Source organism: Oncorhynchus mykiss, chromosome 4 (assembly GCF_057628025.1).
Source record: "Oncorhynchus mykiss isolate SJ-2025 chromosome 4, ASM5762802v1, whole genome shotgun sequence".
Classification (NCBI taxonomy): domain Eukaryota; kingdom Metazoa; phylum Chordata; class Actinopteri; order Salmoniformes; family Salmonidae; genus Oncorhynchus; species Oncorhynchus mykiss.
In genome coordinates, this window is record NC_143025.1 from 73,423,690 (window position 1) to 73,441,608 (window position 17,919).

General features: G+C 45.2%; 1 protein-coding gene across 2 annotated transcripts in view; it reads left to right on the forward strand.

The window, feature by feature from the left end:
• The window catches only part of tulp4a (TUB like protein 4a), a 53,848-nt gene extending 36,188 nt beyond the window's left edge, over nt 1–17,660 (forward strand). The window contains exons 6-14 of one of the 2 annotated variants that reach the window (XM_036975985.2): nt 1,136–1,243; nt 7,707–7,873; nt 8,069–8,293; nt 8,597–8,831; nt 9,840–9,984; nt 10,276–10,420; nt 10,524–10,617; nt 10,763–14,259; nt 14,476–17,660. In XM_036975985.2, coding sequence (XP_036831880.2) covers nt 1,136–1,243; nt 7,707–7,873; nt 8,069–8,293; nt 8,597–8,831; nt 9,840–9,984; nt 10,276–10,420; nt 10,524–10,617; nt 10,763–14,259; nt 14,476–14,592 — 4,733 coding nt within the window. In that variant the 3' untranslated portion in view covers nt 14,593–17,660. Of the gene's footprint in view, nt 1–1,135; nt 1,244–7,706; nt 7,874–8,068; nt 8,294–8,596; nt 8,832–9,839; nt 9,985–10,248; nt 10,421–10,523; nt 10,618–10,762; nt 14,260–14,475 lie in introns of both variants that reach the window. The other variant, XM_036975984.2, reaches the window with a different exon arrangement.
• Nucleotides 17,661–17,919: the final 259 nt, after the last annotated feature.

Below are 17,919 nucleotides of genomic sequence, written 5' to 3' on the forward strand. Positions count from 1 at the left end.
TAGTAAAGTTCAAAAGTGCTTGCCTGAGCTGGAACGGTAATTATGCTCTAATTCACTAATTTAAAAAAGTCGCTGGTAATTGATTGGCGCTGAGAAATTATCTGCGGGAAGGGCAGGCTAGCGAATGACTCTCAAGGCGCTGGTTGAAGATGCCAGGCCTTCTACTGCTGCTGTCTTACTGCAAAGATTACATTGATATATTTGCTACACCATGACACTGTAGCGTTACTTCTAACTAAACGATACAACCAGTACATCACACACTGTTTAGTACAGGGCTCGGTTTCCCAAAAGCATTGTAGCACTTAGTTTCAATGGCATTAAGATGATCTTAGTGCCACAATGTTTTTGGGAAACCCAACCCAGGTCAGTTTCATAGCGTAGCACAATGCGGAGAGTAGGATGGAACCTTGACATTTTTTCCTGACAACATGACCTGATCAGTTCCTCATGTTTAGTTAAACCTCCTTCCCCTTCATCACTGATCGTATGTCCACATAAACCATGGACTAATACAGAACAGTCACGATAGTTGTCCTTAGTCCCTTTGAGGCACCCAAGATTTACATGGTGTTCAGAGCAGCGGTGGCTGTGTTTTATGAAGGTGTGTTATTTATAGCCCTGAGAGAGTGGATGGATGGTACTAAGGTGAGATGCATGGGTGTCTTTGTGCTTTTGAATAGGACACAGTAGAGATCACTACCCCAAGATTAATCACTAGGAGCAGCTGCCAAAGATGCAGAAATGTCCTTGTGTCCCACTACCCCTCCCTTATTACACACACACACACACACGGTGTCCCTCACTCTCAATCAATTTTATGGCCCACTGGAAATGCATATTGATCACACCATCCTCTGACTTGGTTGCTAAAAAGCTATCAATGTATAATACAGGGAATGCTTGCATTTGGTATGAATTCCAGAAAATATAAGAAAGAGCAATTTGTCTTAGTCGGATTGTCAGTCTCTCTGAAATAGAATCAGAATAGGATCATGGTTGACCTGGTTTTGTTTCACTCTGTTGACCTCCCCCTCTGTCTTTATCTGGTTGTGTTTGGGTCTCTTTGTTTCTGTGGTTGTGTTGTGGTATCCCTCTCTCTGACCTGGTCTTGTTGTGGTCTTTGTCTCCACAGTCCAACGTTTGAAGCCTCTGCTGACGGTCAGCTTCACCTCTGGAGACATCAGCCTGATGAACAACTATGATGACCTCTCTCCCACTCTTATCCACACTGGCCTAAAAGGTATGTGTGTTTGTATCAAGGTTATTATAGATTTCATTTTTTAATTTTTTCTATTGCTCTTTAGATTTTTCAGTTCGTTTTAGACCTGATTTGCTAGTTTGTATTTGGTTTCAGTTGTATAAAAGTATTTCTATTTAATTTTTTATATTATTAAGTTTCAGTTTTATTGTTCGGGTCAGAAAGCATGCGCGGGCCAGGCTAGGAGCCATTTGTGTTGTGTAGTTTATTTTTTTATTTTCAGGGGGGTTGTTATCTGGGGGTGGGGGTTGTTATCTGGGGGGCAGCATAAGCTATGCTACGCTATGAAACTGACCTGGGCTGGGTTTCCCATCATACATAAGGTGATGATGGGTCAGGTCATAGGTTAGGCTTAAAGGGGCAGTCAGCAGTTGCTACATCCATTGATTCTTGAAGACTATAACTAATGTCTCGAGTGTAGTTTCAGCTGTTGTTCATCATCAGAACCCCAAATATAAGCTTGTTTTACTACAATGTTTGTAAACAAAGTAAATGGTTAAAACTATCATTTTGATATCATGGATGGTCAGTCCTTGCATCCATAGCTCTGTCTATGAATGTTAAGTGGTTACATTTCTCCAGCCCCATCCCTCAGCTTTTTACCGAAGCAGTGGCGAGGATGACACTTTGTTTCAACTGCTAATTGGCCCTTTAAATTATGAAGTCAATCTCAATGTGACTGTGCTGAGTCTGGTGCAAAAAATATGGTGGAAGGAAACTCGCCCATGTTTACACCAATCCAATGCTTTTTTTGGACATGTACAGTGCATTCGGAATGTGTTCAGGCCCCTTGACCTTTTCCACATTTTGTTACGTTAAATGTATTAACTTCTTATGGTATAGGGGACGTTTGCTTCCCACTTGGGAAAAAAACAGGGAAAATGCAGCGCGGCAAATTCAAAATATGATATAAAAATCAAACTTTCATTAAATCACACATGTAAGATACTCAATTAAAGCTATACTCGTTGTGAATCCAGCCAACATGTCAGATTTTAAAAAGGCTTTTCGGCGAAAGCATAAGAAGCTATTATCTGATGATAGCACAATGTCAACAAAGAGAGTAGAATATTTCAACCCTGCAGGCGCTACACAAAACGCTGAAATAAAATATAAAACATGCATTACCTTTGACGAGCTTATTTTGTTGGCACTCCAATATGTCCCATAAACATCACAATTGGTCCTTTTGTTCGATTAATTCCTTCCATATACAGTGCATTGCGAAAGAATTCGGCCCCCTTGAACTTTGCGACCTTTTGCCACATTTCAGGCTTCAAACATAAAGATATAAAACTGTATTTTTTTTGTGAAGAATCAACAACAAGTGGGACACAATCATGAAGTGGAACGACATTTATTGGATATTTCAAACTTTTTTAACAAATCAAAAACTGAAAAATTGGGCGTGCAAAATTATTCAGCCCCCTTAAGTTAATACTTTGTAGCGTCACCTTTTGCTGCGATTACAGCTGTAAGTCGCTTGGGGTATGTCTCTATATGTTTTGCACATCGAGAGACTGACATTTTTTCCCATTCCTCCTTGCAAAACAGCTCGAGCTCAGTGAGGTTGGATGGAGAGCATTTGTGAACAGCAGTTTTCAGTTCTTTCCACAGATTCTCGATTGGATTCAGGTCTGGACTTTGACTTGGCCATTCTAACACCTGGATATGTTTATTATTGAACCATTCCATTGTAGATTTTGCTTTATGTTTTGGATCATTGTCTTGTTGGAAGACAAATCTCTGTCCCAGTCTCAGGTCTTTTTCAGACTCCATCAGGTTTTCTTCCAGAATGGTCCTGTATCTGGCTCCATCCATCTTCCCATCAATTTTAACCATGATGCTGCCACCACCATGTTTGACAGTGGGGATGGTGTGTTCAGGGTGATAAGCTGTGTTGCTTTTACGCCAAACATAACGTCTTGCATTGTTGCCAAAAAGTTCAATTTTGGTTTCATCTGACCAGAGCGAGCACCTTCTTCCACATGTTTGGTGTATCTCCCAGGTGGCTTGTGGCAAACTTTAAACGACACTTTTTATGGATATCTTTAAGAAATGGCTTTCTTCTTGCCACTCTTCCATAAAGGCCAGATTTGTGCAATATACGACTGATTGTTGTCCTATGGACAGAGTCTCCCACCTCAGCTGTAGATCTCTGCAGTTCATCCAGAGTGATCATGTGCCTCTTGGCTGCATCTCTGATCAGTCTTCTCCTTGTATGAGCTGAAAGTTTAGAGGGACGGCCAGGTCTTGGTAGATTTGCAGTGGTCTGATACTCCTTCCATTTCATTATTATCGCTTGCAGTGCTCCTTAGGATGTTTAAAGCTTGGGAAATCTTTTTGTATCCAAATCCGGCTTTAAACTTCTTCACAACAGTATCTCGGACCTGCCTCGTGTGTTCCTTGTTCTTCATGATGCTCTCTGCGCTTTTAACGGACCTCTGAGACTATCACAGTGCAGGTGCATTTATACGGAGACTTGATTACACACAGGTGGATTGTATTTATCATCATTAGTCATTTAGGTCAACATTGGATCATTCAGAGATCCTCACTGAACTTCTGGGGAGAGTTTGCTGCACTGAAAGTAAAGGGGCTGAATAATTTTGCACGCCCAATTTTTCAGTTTTTGATTTGTTAAAAAAGTTTGAAATATCCAATAAATGTCGTTCCACTTCATAATTGTGTCCCACTTGTTGTTGATTCTTCACAAAAAAATACAGTTTTATATCTTTGTTTGAAGCCTGAAATGTGGCAAAAGGTCGCAAAGTTCAAGGGGGCCGAATACTTTCGCAATGCACTGTATATCCAAATGTCCATTTATTTGACGCGTTTGATCCAGAAAAAAAAACTGTTTCCAAAAAACGCAACGTCACTACAAAATATTTCAAGTGTCCTATAAACTTTGCCATAATATTTCAAACTACTTTTGTAATACAACTTTAGGTATTTTTAAACGTTAATAATCTATCAAATTGTAGACGAGGCAATCTGTTTTCAATACAGGAAGTAAACAAACCATGCTCCTTTTTTACGTCTTGCGCAACTCTCAATAGTGTAACGTTGTTCCTGGATGTGCTTCTTCTTCGTTGCACAAATTAATAACATCAACCAAATTCCAAAGACTGGTGACATCCAGTGGAAGCGGTAGGAACTGAAAACAGGTTCATAAGAAATATCCCTTGGCAATAACAAGTCAGGGAACAGAGAGAGGCCAAAAAAAAAAAAAATCTGAACAGTTAGTCCTCGGGGTTTTGCCTGCTACATAAGTTCTGTTATACTCACAGACATGTGAGTATATTTCCCCCCCCCCCATCAATCTACACACAATACCCCAAAATGACAAAGCAAAAACAGGTTATTAGACATTTTTGTAATAAATAAATTAAACATAAAATTTACAAAAGTATTCAGAACATTTACTCAGTACTTTTGTTGAAGCACCTTTGGCAGCGATTCCAGCCTTGAATCTTCTTGGGTATGATGCTACAAGCTTGGCACACCTGTATTTGGAGAGTTTCTCCATTCTTCTCTGCAGATCCGCTCAAGCTCTGTCAGATTGGATGGGGAGCGTCGCTGCACAGCTATTTTCAGGTCTCTCCAGAGATGTTCGATCAGATTCAAGTCCGGGCTCTGGCGGGGCCACTCAATGACATTCAGAGACTTGTTCCGAAACCACTCCTGCGTTGTCTTAGCTATGTGCTTAGGGTCATTGTCCTGTTGGAAGGTAAGCCTTTTCCCCAGTCTGAGGTCCTGAACGCTCTAGAGCAGGTTTTCATCAAGGATATCTCTGTACTTTGCTCCGTTCATCTTTCCCTTGATCCTGACTTGTCTCCCAGTCCCTGCCGCTGAAAAACATCCCCACAATGTTGCCACCACCATGCTTCACCATAGGGATGGTGTCAGGATTCTTCCAGACGTGACTCTAGGCATTCAGGCCAAAGACTTCAATCTTGGTTTCATCAGACCAGAGAATATTTTTTCTCATGGTCTGAGAGTCCTTTAGGTGCCTTTTTTGCAAACACCAAGCTGGCTGTCATGGCTTTTACTGAGGAGTGGCTTCTGTCTAGCCACTCTACATTAAAGGCCTGATTGGTGGAGTGCTGCAGAGTAGTCCTTCTGGAAGGTTCTCCCATCTCCACAGAGGAACTCTGGAGCTCTGTCAGAGTGACCATCGGGTTCTTGGTCACCTCCCTGACCAAGGCACTTCTCACCCGATTGCTCAGTTTGGCCAGGCGGCCAGTTCTAGGAAGAGTCTAATTTAAAAATAGTCTTTACTGGCCAGCAAAACAAAAACAACATCTGTGTCAACTGTATAAAAACAAAGTGTGTAGTGATATCTGACAAGTTCAACAAGTAGGCAGCCTTCTTAAACGCTATAAACACCCATTGGTGGTTCCAAACTTCTTCCATTTTAAGAATGGAGGCCACTGTGTTCTTGGGGATCTTCAATGCTCCAGCAAATGTGTTGGTACACTTCCCCAAATCTGTAACTCGACACAATCTCGGAGCTCTACTGTCAATTCATGGCTTGGTTTTTGCTCTGACATGCACTGTCAACTGTGGGACCTTATATACAGTTGAATTCGGAAGCTTACATATACTTAGGTTGGAGTCATTAAAACGTGTTTTTCAACCACTCCACAAATGTTTTCTTAACAAACTATAGTTTTGGCAAGTCGGTTAGGACATCTACTTAATGCATGACACAAGTCATTTTTCCAACAATTGTTTACAGACAGATTATTTCCCTTATAATTCACTGTATCACAATTCCAGTGGGTCATAAGTTTACATACACTAAGTTGACTGTGCCTTTGAACAGCTTGGAAAATTCCAGAAAATGATGTAATGGCTTTAGAAACTTCTGATAGGCTAATTGACATCATTTGAGTCAATTGGAGGTGTACCTGTGGATGTATTTCATGGCCTACCTTCAAACTCTTTGCTTGACATCATGGGAAAATCAAAAGAAATCAGCCAAGACCTCAGGGAAAAAAAATGTAGACCTCAACAAGTCTGGTTCATCCTTGGGAACAATTTCCAAATGCTTGAAAGTATTACGTTCATCTGTACAAACAATAGTACACAAGTATAAACACCATGGGACCACGCAGCCGTCATACCGCTCAGGAAGGAGACACGTTCTGTCTCCTAGAGATGAACGTACTTTGGTGCGAGAAGTGCAAATCAATCCCAGAACAACAGCAAAGGACTTTGTGAAGATGCTGGTGGAAACAGGTACAAAAGTATCTATATCCACAGTAAAAATGAGTCCTATATCGACATAACCTGAAAGGCCATAGAAAAAGCCAGACTACGGTTTGCAACTGCACATGGGGACAAAGATCGTACTTTTTGGAGAAATGTCCTCTGGTCTGATGATACAGAAATAGATTTGTTTGGCCATAATGACCTTCGTTATGTTTGGAGGAAAAAGGGGGAGGCTTGCAAGCCGAAGAACACCATCCCAACTGTGAAGCACGGGGATGGCAGCATCGTGTTGTGGGAGTGGTTTGCTGCAGGAGGGACTGTTGCACTTCACAAAATAGATGGCATCATGTGGAAGGACAATTATGTGGATATATTGAAGCAACATATCAAGACATCAGTTAAAACTTGGTTGCAAATGGGTCTTCCAAATGGACAATTACCCAAAGCATACTTCCAAAGTTGGCAAAATGGCTTAAGAACAACATAGTCAAGGTATTGGAATGGCCAGCACAAAGCCCTGACCTCAATCCTATAGAACATTTGTGGGCAGAACTGAAAAAGCGTGTGTGAGCAACGAGGCCTACAAACCTGACTTAGTTATAGCAGCTCTGTCAGGAGGAATGGGCCAAAATTCACCCAATTTAATGTGGGAAGCTTGTTGAGGCTACCCAAAATGTTTGACCCAAGTTAAGCAATTTAAAGGCAATGCTACCAAATATTAATTGAGTGTATGTAAACTTCTGACCCACTGGGAATGTGATGAAAGAAATAAAAGCTGAAAGAAATCATTCTCTCTACTATTATTCTGACATTTCACATTCTTAAAATAAGGTGGTGATCCTAACTGACCTAAGACAGGGAATTTTTACTTGGATTAAATGTCAGGAATTGTGAAAAACTGAGTTTAAATTTATTTGGCCAAGGTGTATGTAAACTTCCGACTTCAACTGTAGATAGGTGTGTGCCTTTCCAAATCATGTCCAATCAATTGAATTTACCACAGGTGGACTCCAATCAAGTTATAGAAACTTCTCAAGGACGATCAATAGAAGCAGGATGCACCTAAACTCAATTTTGCTTGGATTTAGGCAACCTGGGGGAAAAAAACAGATTCTCACTATCTTCTGCTTTCTAGGCCTATATCACCCACATTGGTCAGTGGTGTTCTTAAGGGTAAGTGTTTTGTGTGTGTAAACTCTTCATGTATTCTCTTCTCTGTGTGTGGTAGATGTGGTAGTCCAGTGGTGTTCTCAGGGGGATCTCCTGGCCGTGGCTGGGATGGAGAGAGCTGTCTTGCCCCCCGACTCCTCCTGTCTACCTCCCACCAGAAACGCCGTCGTCAAGTTCTACAACGTCTGCGGAGAACACATCTACACACTGGACACGCCTGCACAAGTAATAACACACACACACACACACACACACTTAGACCAGCTCCTGCGGCACAGATGACACACACACACACTCCGGCATCCACAACACATCTTCAGTACCACACACACAACACCTTACATTGGTAAACATACTATTGAGAAGTCACATCATATGCTATGAGTTCCATAGAATAATCACCATCCCCGTTCTCCCCAGCGTCCCATCACCACGCTGTGCTGGGGTCACCGGGACTCTCGTCTGTTCTTGGCTTGTGGCCCGGTACTCTACGTGGTGCGGGTGGAGCACCGGGTGGCCAGCCTGCAGCTGCTGTGCCAGCAGGGCATTGCCGGGGCGCTCCGGGAGGAGAAGGACGTGGCAAAGCTCACCATGCCCTCTCGTCTCTGTTCTTACGTCACCACAGCCTTCACACCCACCATCAAGGTACAGGGTTTATGAGATGTCGCATACAGTATGGATATGTGTCTGGGAGGGTGAGGATATGCTACTCTATGAAATGGGGAGGTTGAGGGTTCTGGTTTACCCACCTGGCAGTTTATACAGACTGACATTCAATACAAACGGTCATTCAGGGTCATAATTCCAGGGTAAGATAGAGGGTTGAAAAAGTGTTTAGCAAGGGATAAAATTGCTACTTGACTTGAGTCAGCACCAGGAGTCGCCGCTTTGTGCCAGAATGCACCTCATCCATTCATCCTTTCTCTCTCTCTCTCTCTCCACCTCTAGCCCCCCATTCCAGACCCCAACAATATGCGTGACTTTGTGAGTTACCCGACGGCGGGGAACGAGCGGCTGCACTGCACCATGAAGCGGACGGAGGACAACCCTGAGGTGGGCGGGCCCTGCTACACCCTCTACCTGGAGTACCTGGGGGGCTTGGTGCCCATCCTCAAGGGCCGACGCATCAGCAAGCTCCGTCCCGAGTTCGTGATCATGGACCCCAAGACGGACGGCAAAGCAGGTGAGGTTTTCTGACGAAACTGTGTGAGGAAAGTGTTGGTGGTGTTTGTTTAGAAAATATCACATTGAAATCCTGCTCCATTATGGCTGTTCTAACGATGATTCTAGACGATTCTGTTGCTTTGGGAGCTGGTTCAGCTTCTCGTATGACTGCTTTTTACTTAAAAAGTGTGAAGTCAGTATCTTCTTGTTAATAACCGTTAGTTACTCAAATATAATTTGTCAGTCTGCTGCCTAGCCAGAGCCTCCTTCCCTGCTCCCCTGGTACTTTTCTGTTCATATAACATGCAGGACTAACTTGTGGTGAAGAAGTTTCAGACAGTGTTGGTTGGCATGAGTGTTCTCAGTGTTTAATAGTCCCCCAGCCAGCCAGCCACAGTACAGAGCAGACTGGGCCCCTGTTAACTACTTAATGGCCTCTGGTATCTACCATAAATCACCTCCCTCTCCACTGCCCTCTCCTGTGATAAATGAATCCAGCCATGAAATGTATGCAGCCCATTCACTCTTAAATGCTGATAAAATAAATGATCTTGACCTAAACTGGAGCAGTTGCGGTTCGGGGGCCCCATATGAATGAGAGAAGTTACTTGGAAACAATAGTTTGGGGGACTAAATAAGTTGAAAATGTTGTGTTAGTGAGTGTGCGTCTGAAATTGGATATGATTTGTCAGTTTGTTCTTGCATGTCTAAGAAGAGGTGAAGGAAGTGTGCCCCCTGCTGTTAACACTGGGGATATGTATTTGTTGTGATAAAGGAAATAAACGTTGGTAAAGTCACGGTGGTTCGGTTGGAAACCTATCAATGTCAGTTTGACTTATATCCCCATATGCAGAGATGTACTGTAGTGCCTCTTGAGTCAGTGACACTTAACGAATGATCACCCTGATGATATTATTCATAGAGCAGTAGACAGACACCCATCATTTCCCCATCACACCAACTTCATTGTATTACCCTCCACCCATCTTTCTTTCTCTCCATCCCCTGTTTTCCTCTCTCCTTCCAGATGAGGTGTATGGGAACAGTCTGATCTCGTCGATGATAGACAGCTGTAACTGTTCAGACTCCAGTGATATAGAGCTGAGTGACGACTGGGTCGGCAAGAAATCCCCAAAGATATCCAGAGGCAGCAAGTCTCCCAAACTTCCCAGGTAATAAACAGCCTTTATACTGCATTCATTAATGAATTACAAGCATGTGTTTGATTTAGATTCTTTGTTTTACTCACCATTTTGGGACAATTCTATTATTTGGAGTTCGAGGAAACCCACATGTTCTGTTTGGACCTATAAAGTACTGACTAAGCCACTGCATTTTTGTCTACTAATGCTGCTTGAATGTTATGCACTGTTTTTGTTTCATTTGTTTCACTGCATCCCTAAACCTTTCTCTTTCATGTGCTACCTTCTCTGTAGAGACTTAGTCTGTCCCTTTACCAACAGAATCAATATTGACCCCAGAAAGTCCCCCAAACTGTCCCGCGCTACCCAGGAGATCTCGCGGTCGCCACGGTTACCCATCCGGAAGCCGTCCATTGGGTCCCCAAGTCTCACCCGCAGAGAGTTCCCCTTAGATGACATCACACAGGTAATGGACCGCATTCTGATTTCCTTTGTGTCCTATCATCATACATTTGAGTTTTAGGGATTTGAAGAAGTACTGATTTGAATGTGGGTTTTGTCTTTTGCAGCATAACTACCTTGCTCAGGTCACATCCAACATTTGGGGAACAAAGTTTAAGATTGTGGGACTTGCCACCTTCTTGCCAACCAATCTTGGTGCAGGTAACTACCAATCAGTTACTTCTGAGGGAAATTTAAATGATTTAACTATGGTTCCAATGAATGTAACAACCTTCTCCCCTCTTTCTTTTGCCCCTCCCTTCTATTGCTTTCTCTCTATCCCTCCACTTATCTCTCTCTCTCTCAGTGATCTACAAGACAAGTCTGCTCCACCTGCAGCCCAGACAGATGACCATCTACCTGCCGGAGGTGCGTAAGATCTCTATGGACTACATCAACCTGCCTGTGTTCAGCCCCAACGTCTTCAGTGAGGATGAGGATGACCTGCCAGTCACCGGGGCCTCGGGCGTGGCCGACGACAACCCTCCCTGCACTGTCAACATCCCCATTGCCCCCATCCACAGTCCCGCCCAGGCCATGTCCCCCACCCAGAGCATCGGCCTGGTCCAGTCCCTCCTAGCCAATCAGAACGTCCAGCTGGACGTCCTATCCAATCCCACGGCCATCTCCTCCGTGGCTTCTGCAGGGGCAGGGGGGTCGTCTGACCAGGGCCAGGACACCATCCTGACCGCCCAGTACACGGTTCCCAGCAGGTACTCCAGTCCTGGACAGGTCATCTTTGGAGGGCTGGAGATGAGCCGGCTTCTGGTTGGGCCTCCTCCCTCTCATCACCACCAACAACAACAACAAAGCCATCCACAGAGCCATCAACAACCACTGCAGCAACATCATCAGCAACAACAAATTCAGCATCAACAACAACAGCAGCTTCAGCATCACCATCAACAGCTACAACAACAGCAACAACGACTAGCGCAGCAACATCACCAACAGCAACTGGCACAGCAACATCAACAGCAGATCCAGCAGCAGCAGATGCTGCAACACCAACAGATGCAGCAGCAGCAGATCCAGCAGCAGCAGCAACACATTCAACAGCAGATCCAGCACATGCAGCAACAGCAGCAGCACATCCAACAACAACACCAACAACAGCTCCAGCACCAACAACAGCTCCAGCAGCAGTTACAGCAGCAGCAACACACACAGCAGCTGCAGCAACAGCAGCAACAGATACAGCAGCATATGCAACAACAACAGCATCAGCAGCACCATCAGATGCAGCAACAGCAGCAGATACAACAGCACCATCAGATGCAGCAACAGCTCCAGATATCTGTCCCCTCTCAGGTGTCAGGTGCAGCAGTGCACCAGCTCCAACAGGGTGCGCTCCAGATCCCTGTCCCCCACCCTGCAGGGGGGCTGGTGGCTGAGAGAAGGGTCAGTGTGGAACATGAGCACCTGCTGAAGATTAAACCCACCCGCTCTGCCCCCCAGCTGGCTGAGGGGGACACGGTGGTGTTCAGCGCCCCTCTGGAGCTCAGCAAGATGAACCCCCCGCCCCCCTACCCTGGGACGGTGGCCGCAGCTGCAGCCTCTGCCTCTGCTGCAGCAGCCAACGCCGCCTCTGGACAGGCTGGGGGCAGTAACGGCACCCCGCCGCCAGTGGACCTGTGCCTGAAGAAGGGCGAGTTCTCCCTGTATCCTCCTGGCCAGCAGGCGGCACAGTACCCAACGCCGCTAGGCTACGAGCGGATAACTACGTTTGACAGCAGGGGTAACGTGGAAGAGGTGTGCCGGCCTCGAACGCGGCTTGTCTGCAACCAGAACATTTACACGCTCCAGGTCCCGGGAAGCTCAGCAACCCTCCGGGTTACCTCCTCTTCTTCCTCAACAGACGGGAAGAAGATTCAGCTGCCCTACGCCTCGGCAACCCTCAACAGGCTCACCGTTCCCCGCTATTCCATACCCAGTGGAGATCCGCCCCCCTACCCCGACACAGCCAATCAGAACACCACAGGGGGGAGGAGCACCGGACAGAGGCTGGACAGCAGTCTGATCCATGCCACACTCAGGCGGAACAGCCGAGAGGCCGCTCTCAAAGTTTCCCAGATGCTGGACCCTCAGAGGACCCTGCCCACTAAAGCCAAATCCCAAAATGCTGCACTGGCGTCTTCCTACCAACAAAGGGTGCCCAAAGCCCTGTACACCTGCAGTCAGTGCAGTAGTAACAGCAGTGGGCTTAGCAGTGCAGCCAGCAGTGCTCCCAGTGGGACTGCGAATGGAATCGCAGGAGGTACAATCATTAGACAGGATTTTCCTCCAGGGAATGGAGCTCCTCACAGCACGGTGATCGTCCACTCCAACAGCGCTTCTCCCCTAGTCTCTCAATCCTCATACAACCTGGATGGCTCTGGGAATGGAGGAGGAGGTGGGAACAGAGACAGGGCTGACTATGTGAACTCAGCCTTCACAGAGGATGAAGCACTGAGTCAGTCATTGAGGCATCTGGCACTAGGGGGTGCAGATGTGTCTGGACTGACAGTCAAGAGGCCACCGCCATACCAGTGGGACCCAGCCACCACTGAGGAGGTGTGGGTGCCCCAGGAACGGACCGGTACTCTGAGCTCTGCTGGCCACACCGGACCCCACAAACCACCCCCGCTAATCCTCAGCCCAGCCCAGCACCTCGACATCTCCCGGCTGCCTTTCATCCTCTCCCCCAAGTCCCCCACCAGCCCCAGTGCTGCCTCTTTCCAGGCTGCCGCTGCAGCTGCAGGTTACCAGATCTCCCTTCAGTACGCTCCTGGCACAACCTATAGTGGGCCCCAGCAGCAGCCCATGCCAGGCTCTCCCCGTCTCTGCTCCCCTAAGGAGATGGTGGCCCCGGTCCCTTTCAACCAGCAGGATGCCACCCTGGTCCTCCCACCTGGCTATCCAGCCAACCTGTCTAACCTGGCCTGCTGCCCCCTCCCTCCAATGTACCCGGGGGGAAGCTCCTGTGCCGGGCTCCCCATCCCCCCCATTGCCCTACACACCCCCTGGGGCACCTACAACCCCTGCCCCCCCATGCCCAGCCCCTCGGGGACACTGCCCCCCATGCCCCCCAAGCACTCTCAGATGATGGTGGACAAGTCAGTCCTCTCTCCCCCTCCTCCCCCACCGCCTCCCCCTCCACCGCCCCCAGCAGAGCTGCAGCTGCAGGGTCATGGTGGCTCACCAGAGGCCATGGCAATGGAGGCCGGAGAGGGCTTCCAGGAGGTCCTCTCCCTCAACGAGAGCCCCGTGCCCAGCAGTGCTGAGAAGTTTGGCAAGAAGAACCGCAAGCGGGCAGATGGCAGGGCTGAGGAGGCCAATGCACCGGCCATCGCCGAGGGAGGCAAATCCAAGAAGGAGGGCCGGGCCCTGGGTGACTTCAACTCTCTGATCTCCAGCCCGCGGCTGGGCAGCAGGGAAAAGAAGAAGCCCAAAGGCCAGAAGGAGCAGCAGCTGAAGGCTAAGAAGCTGAACAAGGCTCCCACAAACAGCGAATTTCAGGACAGCTCAGAGAGTGAACCTGAGCTCTTCATCAGCGGGGATGAGCTGCTCAATCAGTGCCAGAGCGGCAAGAAGGGCTGGAAGAGCAAGAGGAGCCTACGGGCGGCCAGCGAGCTAGAGGAGATCAAGTGCCGCAAGGCCAATGAGAAGGAGGACCGCGGGTTGGGAAGCCAGGGCTTTGTTTATGTGATGGCCAACAAGCAGCCACTGTGGAATGAGGCCACTCAGGTCTACCAGCTGGACTTTGGGGGACGTGTCACACAGGAGTCGGCCAAGAACTTCCAGATCGAACTGGAGGGGAGACAGGTGAGTTGGCTAGAGATGTAGTTTTTACACATAGATGGGAAGTTGGGTATAGATAGTGTAGGAATGTAGAAGAGTGAATCCATTAGTTTCTAAGAATATGACATGGAATAAATATAATTCAGCATTCAGTAGGGAAATAGCTCAGACAATCTGAAATGTTGTTTGTTAGCTTCCTGTCTATGTTCTCTGACTGTGTTTGTTTGTGTTTGTGACCAGGTGATGCAGTTTGGCAGGATTGACGGCAACGCCTACATCCTGGACTTCCAGTACCCGTTCTCTGCTGTTCAAGCCTTCGCAGTGGCTCTTGCTAATGTTACTCAACGCCTCAAATGAGGTCCCACCCCCTCTTACACTGAATACTAGCGAGGATCGGAACACCTGCTGGAAGGACAAGATTATTTAATTTGAAGTTACTTTAATATTGGAGAAAAGACTGAAATGAACTCTGTTTGCATATCGCATCGCAAGCGAGAAAACGAGACACTGTGGTGCTGCACTGCCCAATGTGGCCACCAGAGGGTGCAATAAGCATGGGCTGCAGGCGTTGGAGCAGGGCCATAGTTTGCCTTGGCACAGTCAGCGGTCCCCTGTACTGCTTACAGGGCCCAAGAGCTCAGCTTTCTGTAGTCGTCATGCAAATAAATGCTGCTTTAGCTAATGAAAGCTAGCTAGTGGAAAGACTTAACTTACAACCTTCTAACGGTTTGGGTTTCCTGTCGGTATGGTCCCGAGAGATGAGTCGTTCTCTCTGTGCGGTTTTAAAAAGGAGCAGCAGTAATACTTGAAAAAACTATCTGGAAGATTGAAGATGTCGTTTTTTTCTTTCCAGAGCGTACAGGTACTACTGGGCACTGAAATCCGTTGCTGTATGAAACCGTTATCATCACTTTATAACACTGCTTTGGCGTTTAGGTTTTTACACCTAAAGATCAAACTTTCTGGGGGGGAAATCTAGGCTTTTGAAATGTTATTTTTTAGTTATCTGCCATGTGTTTTGTTACAATCCAAATCTATCTTGGCTGGATTTGAGGTTTCAAAATATGCATTGTATTGTTGGAGCACTAGCACACGCAAATGCGCAAGTTGTCTGATTTCCCTGTTGTCAGAAACTCTGGAGAGGTAAAAGATGTAAGCTGAACGGCAGTCCTTGGAATTTGAAGGAAAAAAAAGATGATGTAGCTCATATGGTTTAATGTATCTCTGCATTTGTTTTTCCTCTTGTTACGAATAGGTCATACAGTATTCAGATATGAATTTTAACATTGTAATTGTTCTTCGTATTCATGTTGTTTATTATACAATCTTAGTACCTTGTTTACATGGATTTCAAGATGTCTGCTTTATTTGGGAGAGACAGACTTAATTGAAATGCTGTTCTGTACACTACAAAATCGGTGTGTTTTAAAATGGTTTTACAGAATAGTTGTGACCGTTATCCTGTATCTCCCCTTTTTATCATGGTGACATATTGACGGGGACACAAACAAAGATCCTAGAGGTAAGAGTTCACCAATCCGACCTTTGTTTCCCTGACATGAAGTAATTTGTCACTTGCTGTCACTTCTGTGAAGTGAGCGTCATCGTGTAGGCGTGTCCTACTCTTAAGCCCACACTAAAGGAGTAAGCAAGGTACAGGAAATACTTTTGTATATTTCACCTATGCCATTTCATTATTATTATTATTATTATTATTATTATAATTTTTAAGTCATGTAAATAACTGCCACATATCATTCATAAATATTGTAAAATGATCTGGTGGAGTTGGACAGTTGTTTTCATCGTAGCCCACTGTGTATGTTCAATATTATGGCGGATAGCTGTAGTACAGTAGTATAAATATAGAAATACACTATAATCCCTGAGAAACCTGACATCTTTCTATTCTTTCAGTCTTTGAAGATAGCGTTCTCCTTAATTGAGGTTATCTTAACCTGTTAGAACTTGGCAAGCTGAAACTGCAATCTTTTAAGCTGACTAGTTTTTGTTAGACATCCTGGCTTGGGTCTCTATGCGTTGTGAACAGTCTGCAGGGCTGGGGATGGATGCTGGCGCAAAAGCAGATAGACACTTCAAATATTTGCAGACTTAAGTGTGGTAAGATACCTGTTAACATCATCCACACTACTAATTTTCAAACATATCATTGGAATTTTTTTTTTTTTTTTTTTAAATCAAACTAAAATATCTATTTGATGGATGGTTAGGATCACTTCAAAACGTGTGTGCCAAAAAATGGAAATACTATAATTTGGAAGATTAATACAAAGGGGCCTAGATCACTTGTGTGACAGAGAGAGATCACTCCGGACCAGATCCACACATCATGGTCTTGACAGCAATGAGATTATTAGATTAGATTTTTCTTTCTTCCTCTGAGCTGCATGTGATAGTTGTTGGTTGGGGTGGGATTAAGATGGACCTGATTCAAAGAAAATAAAATTTCTTAAACATGTCTGTCAATGTTCATTTTTGTGTTAACAATTTTGTTGTGCAATATTTTCTAAAGAAAGGTCCTCCCCTCACCAACACTGTTTGACAACCCTTCACACTAGTAGTGTGGGGGAAACTATGATATTCAATTTCTTTTTGCTGGTCTGTACATTTATTTCTGAGATTTTTTTCTTAAGCTAAAGGCTGTACATAACTTGTTGACTTTGCTGAACATTTCTTTCTGTTGAAAGGGGTTTGTTACTGGTGTAGCCTATTTGTCAGATCATGGGAGGGGGTGGGCAAGTAGGGAAGAGACAACTTTTCAATATGTGTTCTGTGAAGTTTGCAGTGGATGGGAGAAGATCTGATGAAGTGCCCTGTCCTTGAGTGTAGTTGGTAGTAGTCATTTAAGGAAGTATGTGTCAAGTGTGTTCAATTGTGAGGTCAACCGATCCCATAAGTGTTATCTATGTTAACTTCTTCAGTGTGTGTATTTCCACCAATTCTCCCCCTCGAGAAAGCGAAACCTTTTTCACTCCGTTAAGAGTTTTATCTTTTTGTTTATTCTCACCATGCAATGGAAATCTACGCATTCATGGTGTTGACTGACTGGTCAATTTTGATTGTGCATTATTTCAATACAACTCACACATCAGTCCACATGACATGACCGTTTGGATAAGCCACTGAAAACATGTATAGATCTCCCTTGGACACTGGTTTAGGATTCTAAATGAATTCATTTGAGGTGGTAACCTGTAGTAGACATTGTAGGATTTGGCTTTTCGTTTGATCAGAAATGTGCTTTGTACATGTAGTTGTAGACATATATAGGAGAAAAAAAACTTGAAAAAATCTGAGTGATTTGGTGACTGAATGTTTATAGTGAACGGTAGTAAGGCATGCCATGTTAATTATTTTACAATTGTATATGTCACGCATCTTTTGAATAAAATGTCATTGTTTCAGATTTTGTTTTGTGTCTAGTCTGTTTGGGATGTGCTATTTTATCGTTCAAGCACTACAGAGTGCCTTGGAACCCTGTGGGAACCCTGTAGGTGTTTCATAATGAAACATTTATGATTTCTTTATCCTTGTACAGGTTTATTCTAATAGTTTACTAATTCCATTTAACAATGATCAACTTTACTATTTACTATTGTGAAGCTACAATTGGAATTCCTAGTAGCAGTAGCCCTCTAAAACAAAGTGTGTTGGGCACATAAG